Raw genomic sequence first — 6208 nt, 5'->3', positions numbered from 1 at the left:
TCTCACCCTGTATCAACACAAGCTATGATTCATAGGTTCCCTGTGGAAACTGAGACTCTCGAACAATCTCTCAACGGAGGAGAGCCCCCCCCGCCCCTGCCCGCCTCAGCCTCAAGGAGGAGATAGCTCCGCAAAAAAGTGCCAAGCTGTCATTCCAGGCCGGTGAACGTCGGCCAGCCCATCGTTCCACGTGTGTCTCTGAAAGGACACCTGTGTGGGAAGACCATGGAATCTGGCTCTGCTTCTCCATAGCTGGGCACCACTGGTCTGCTAAATTTACCATTCAAGGACTCAGTTTCCGGAAACTGAATACATTTCCGTTCCTCTCTCGCTCTGCTAGCTTTCGAAACCACTGCAAGGAGCACGCGGTCAGCGAGAGCAAAGAAAATCTAACAATTTCTCTGGCTGTCCCCAGGGTAGAGGCAGGGGGATGAGATGCAGAAAAAGGGGAGACCAGGAGCCTGCAGGCTTCCTATCAGTGTCCACTGACGGGGATGTAGGGCTCAGTCCACAAGACTAACAGGGAAAACAAGACAAATGTCTTGGGCGCCCTCCACTCTCCTGATGAAGACTGAAAGCCAGGGATCCCTGGCCTTCAGCCGGAGTGGCCAGTCTGGGAAGCTTCTGGAATAAGGCAACCTCAGACAGAGCTGGGAGGCAGTTTATGGTACACCACCTTTGTATAAATTAATGAACTTCAATTCTGTCTTCCTACTAGGACCACAAGCCTGTTATTAAAGAAAAAGAACGTGTATGTTGCTCCTTTCAAATCCCCACCGGCCTTGCCACGGGAAGGACACGCGGCGGGCTCTTCGCTCATATGTGCTTGATGGCACCAGAGGGAGCGGAGGCTCGACAAATGTTTCGTCAGCATTCACGTGTCCTAGGCATTGCAACAGTTGTTTTCCCACATGAATCCTCATCACAAACCCCACTTTACAGACACCCAAACTGAGGCTGGGGGAAGGTTCGTGACTGGTGGAGGGTCTCACGACTAGTAAGTGGTGGGGCTGGGACTCAAACCCATCCTCCCGCACTCACAACTTCCCTCCGCAGCAGACAGAGGGGCTGGTCCCGAGAGTCCCATAGTGGAGCAGACAGGACGTACGTGTGCGTATGCGCGTGTGTGTGCGCACACGCCCTCCTGTTCCAGGAAATCAGGTGTGACCTACACGATAGAGAAGGAAGCTTTGAGGAAAACAAGGGGGCAATCAAAACTGGGTGGTGTCCTGAGAAAGATGAATGTGGAGCGGGATTTTTAGGACCTGGAAGGACAGCGTGGGGCAGGGGACACAGCGGGCACTTGCTGAGAAAAAGCTCAGGAGCAGGAAGCACAGCCGGGGAAGAGGAAGGCCTGAGAAACAGGGAATCGTGGGCACTTGTTTTGACACACGATGTTTGCGCAGGAGGGAGTGGGTCCCAGGCCTAAGAAAGCGGTTTAGAAACAAGGCAGTGTTTTTAGAGCCCATTAGGAGATGCATGATTAGGACATGACTGAAAGCAATTAGCGTGCTTCTCATTCATCTGCTGATCAAGTTGCGACTGGAAAGGAGTTTCCACGTGGGGGAGGGATGCCAGGGAACCAACCAGTGGCCTTGACACTGTCTCGGAGGGGCGCTGAGCGTGAGCTCAGGGCTGGCGAATGCCTGGGGGATGCCATCAGAGGCCTCCCTCGGCCGCGCCCCGCCCCTCCCGCAGGCCCATAAAAGCCAAGGCGGCCCAGGGCTCCCCAGGTGCCCCGTCTTCTCCATCCCCCGGCGCACGCGCCCGTGTCAGGAGCTCTCCTCGCCGGCCTCACTCAGCCACCATGTCCAGGCAGTCCAGCATCACTTTCCAGACCGGCAGCCGCAGGAGCTTCAGCACGGCCTCGGCCACCACCCCAGCGGCCGGCCGCTCCCGCTTCAGCTCCGTCTCCGTGGCCCGCTCCACAGGAGGCGGTGCAGGGCTGGGCAGGATGAGCAGCGCTGGGGCGGGCTTTGGGAGCCGCAGCCTCTACAACCTGGGGGGCACCAGGCGGGTCTCCATCGGGGGGTGCGGCGGCAGCTTCCGAAGTGGCTTTGGTGGCAGGGCCAGCAGCGGGTTCGGGGTCAGCAGTGGATTTGGCTATGGGGGCACAGGCGGAGGAGGCTACGGGGCCTCGGGCTTCCCTGTGTGCCCCCCTGGAGGCATCCAAGAGGTCACTGTCAACCAGAGTCTCCTGACTCCCCTCAACCTGCAAATCGACCCCACCATCCAGCGAGTGCGGAAAGAGGAGCGGGAGCAGATCAAGACCCTCAACAACAAGTTTGCCTCATTCATCGACAAGGTGAGCGGGGGGGCTGCATGTGCGCCATTGGGGTCAGGTGGCAGGAACTCTTGGAGAGGCCCCCTGCATGGACAGGGAGCAGTAATGCAACGGCCTCCCTGTGGAAAAATGCATCCACTCAACAAGTACCTCGCAAGTGGGGCCAGGTGGCCCCACAGGACCTTGTGGAAATTTCCCTCATCCTCCCTGCGAGACACGCGGTTGGTTCAGCCAACACAGAGGGAAGAATGAAGTTGTTCTCCACAGGAGGAGTTTCCACTGAGCAAACTAGCCTCACCCAGAGCAGGTATTGTCAAGACACTCAACCCAAGAGTAGAGTCTCCCCCTAGAGACCTCCAAGCCCACCACACCAGTTCTAGGGAAGCCTCAGAGAACGGTGAGGTAGCGTCGAAGGCTTTCTCATTCTGATTTGGAGTTGTCAATTATATAGCTGACAGACGGTTATCAGGTGAAAGGTGGATTTTTCTTCTCTCCCTTATTAGTTGGAGTGTCTGTCTCTGCCCCCCAATATCTCAAGATTTCGTTCTCCCTCCCACCAGGTGAGGTTCCTGGAGCAGCAGAACAAGGTCTTAGAGACCAAGTGGGAGCTCCTTCAGGAGCAGGGCTCCAAGACGGTGAGGCAGAACCTGGAGCCTTTCTTTGACACCTATATCAATGACCTCCGCCGGCAGCTGGACAGCGTCACCACAGAGAGGGGCAGGCTGGACGCTGAGTTGAGGAACATGCAGGACGTCGTGGAAGATTTCAAAGTTAGGTAAGGGGAAGACGGGCTTCTGGTCACACAATCGTCCCAGGACTCCTTTTTATAAGGACCAGCGAAGTGCAAAGCAGCAAATACCAGTGGCAGCAGGGAGGTTTGGAACTTGAAGTCATCATCCCATGATCTGAAGATAGCATGGTGTAGGGTAACAAAGGGACTCTCATCTCACGCATCACTATTAACAAGGAGCCTAGTCTAATCTGTCCACATGACCGCAAAGGGATGTCTGCATCATCTAAAATAACATGGCTACTCTGGAAAGCATAATACCGTTTCACAGCCAGAATATTCTTTTACTCTGCTGGCACGGTCCCTATTATTGAGCTGGTACATTCCCAGTGTAAGCGAAGCAATCCTCCTGGGGGAGGCAAAATTTGGCCATCATCCGGGCTGCAGTAGGTGAGGTATCCAACAAAAAGGGATAGTCCCCTCCCTCCAATCCCATAGCTGCTTTACCCTTGGTTTCTGAGTTAGAGCTGCTCTTATTTACTAAAAGCATGCTGATCATACACACAGCTGCTCTGAGTTTCAGTGAAAATACATCAAAATCTACTAGGAACCATTTCCTTCCTGAACAAGCAAAATCGGCCCCACAGTTCCAGCAGCCACTTGAGGCAGCAACATTTGTGAAAGATTGCAATTGTGCATCTCTAATAAGATGGAGTCATAAGTACATATTGCTATTCCCATAAGTTCCATGCTCACCTTCTAGTCTTACAAGAGGAAGAGGAAGAAGAAGAAGAAGAAAAAAAAAACTTCTGGCAGAAGAAATGATTCCCCTTTTATAGAGGGAGAAATAGAGGTTAAGTGAATCACCCCAAGTCACGCACAGGTCAGTGGAAGAGCTAGAAAGGATCTGAGGTCTCTTAACTCTTGCTACACCAGAAACGCTCCTCAGCCAGGGAAGAGTTCAGCTGCCCGCTTGCTCAACAGCACGCCCCTCTCCTCTGTGCTTACAGGTACGAGGACGAAATTAACAAGCGCACCACTGCCGAGAATGAGTTTGTGGCCCTGAAGAAGGTGGGTGGAAATGTCTCTCAAAGGAGAAGATTCGAAACTGAATCTTGGAGTATGCAGTGACTCGACCCTTGGGACTCCCAAGAAATGGCACATAACCCTTGAGGGTATCTGGAGAGCTCAAATCTGCCAAAATGCTCCCTCTGTATTTATGGACCCCTGACCCTGCTAGGGTTTCTGTTAGCTCAGGGGACTCAAGCCCCCAGTTCTCTGTAATCACCCACCCCAACCCCAAGCCCCAGACTCAGAGTTTGCTAAAATCTAACCTGGAAGGGCCAGGGAGGAGTCAGTCTGTCCAACTTCTTCTGGACTCACTGCTTGGGGCTGGGGTCTCAGAGGAGCATCCTGTGCTGTTGTTCTAGGATGTGGATTCGGCCTACATGAACAAGGTGGAACTGGAGGCCAAGGTCAACTCTCTGACTGATGAGATCAACTTCTTCCGGATGGTCTTTGAGGCCGTAAGAGCCTGCAAATGTTTTTGTCCCTCCTAGGTCTGGAGCCTGGAAAGAAAAGGATGCTGCAGAGAATGTCATCTACATGGGGCCTCCATCCAGCATCTTGCCCCAGAGGCTCAAAGTTGGGGCTTGGGTGGTCACGGGCACCTGGGAGAACTCCTTGAAATCTTGCCACAGTAAACCCTACTCCTGCTCTGAGGCTCCCCGCCCCGCCCCGCCCCCCCACCTGCTGCCCCACAGCACAGCAAGCAGGGAGTGCTGATTCTCGAATCCCAGGGCCTTGGGTAGCATTCTCAAGGAAACGAGACACACCTCTCCCTCTCCCCTTCCAGAAAAGCTCAGAAAAGGCAAGTTGCCCCTCAGCTCGTTGGTCAGGGTGCTCCTTGCCCTCTGAAGATGCCTCATTCTGGGCACTGCCACTGTGAAGGCAGAGACCTGGGTCTTTGAAGGGGAGAGAGAAGTAGAGAGTGATGAAGTCACACTGTACAGGGAGAAGCAGGGTCCCCAAACTCACTGTATCCTGAAGGAACCTTTTATGCTGGCATATGAATCAACATATGTCATAGTCAACTCAATATAATTTGGACCAGAGAACATTGACCCACTCTTCATACTCAGGGAAAACACACAGGTGGGGGTCTTGAGAAGCTATACTGGGAGACACACACCCATCGCACTGATCTGTGACCCAGAAACTTCTCAGGGCTCAGCATGGGAGTCCCTAAATGGCTTCGAGTGCCCAGAGAAGGGCTGGAAGAGTCCCTGCTAGGGATGACCTAGACAGGTAGTCAGTCGCATGATTTCAAGAACCTTTCTTTTTATGCCTTGGTGACGCTGAGTTTTCTGGTTCCACAGGAGCTGTCCCAGATGCAGAGCCATGTCAGCGACACGTCCGTGGTGTTGTCCATGGACAACAACCGCAGCCTGGACCTGGACAGCATCATCGCCGAGGTCAAGGCCCAGTATGAGGACATCGCCAACCGCAGCCGGGCCGAGGCCGAGTCCTGGTACCAGACCAAGGTGAGCGTGGACACCCCTATGATAGGTTCCAAGACCAGTGTTATCTGAAGCCCCGAATAATCATTTAACTCTTAGCCACAAGCATCAGGAATACATGAGCATTTCTGTCTCTTTCAACATGGCCTAAGTGTCTGGTGCTATGAAAAATCAACTTGAAATGGGTGTAGAAACCCAACCATACACACTAACATGTGATCAAGCAATGTTGGGTGCTCAGGACCGCCCTCGTCCCCATATCACTTATGATCTGGTTAGGCCTGGGTGAGACTCCATAACAATGGAGGACTAGTCATACAGCTATTTCTAGATGGCTTATTTATTCAACACCTATGTGTCAAGCAGGGTTACAGATTTGTAAATAAATTAACTGTTTATTTTTGGTCTGAGAGACCAGGAAGTAAATGGAGGGGTCGTGGAAGGGAAAAGACCGTGTTAATAAAAAGCTTCCAATAGGAGGGGTAGACGAACCATGAGAGACGATGGACTCTGAAAAACAAACTGAGGGTTCTAGAGGGGAGGGGGGTGGGAGGATGGGTTAGCCTGGTGGTGGGTATTGAGGAGGGCACATTCTGCATGGAGCACTGGGTGTTATGCACAAACAATGAATCATGGAACACTACATCTAAAACTAATGATGTAATGTATGGGGAT

General features: G+C 53.0%; 1 protein-coding gene across 1 annotated transcript in view; it reads left to right on the top strand.

The window, feature by feature from the left end:
* The first annotated feature begins 1763 nt into the window (after window positions 1–1763).
* The window catches only part of LOC102747645 (keratin, type II cytoskeletal 75), an 11129-nt gene continuing 6684 nt past the window's right edge, over window positions 1764–6208 (top strand). The window contains exons 1-5 of the mRNA XM_081819150.1: window positions 1764–2305; window positions 2845–3059; window positions 4025–4085; window positions 4445–4540; window positions 5393–5557. Coding sequence (XP_081675276.1) covers window positions 1808–2305; window positions 2845–3059; window positions 4025–4085; window positions 4445–4540; window positions 5393–5557 — 1035 coding nt within the window. The 5' untranslated portion in view covers window positions 1764–1807. The remainder of the gene's footprint in view (window positions 2306–2844; window positions 3060–4024; window positions 4086–4444; window positions 4541–5392; window positions 5558–6208) is intronic.

The sequence above is a fragment of the Leptonychotes weddellii genome, chromosome 5 (genome assembly GCF_054177405.1).
Source record: "Leptonychotes weddellii isolate Sample4059 chromosome 5, ASM5417740v2, whole genome shotgun sequence".
NCBI lineage: Eukaryota > Metazoa > Chordata > Mammalia > Carnivora > Phocidae > Leptonychotes > Leptonychotes weddellii.
The sequence above is the reverse complement of the archived record's forward strand: the minus strand, read 5'-3'. Positions and strand labels throughout refer to the sequence as shown.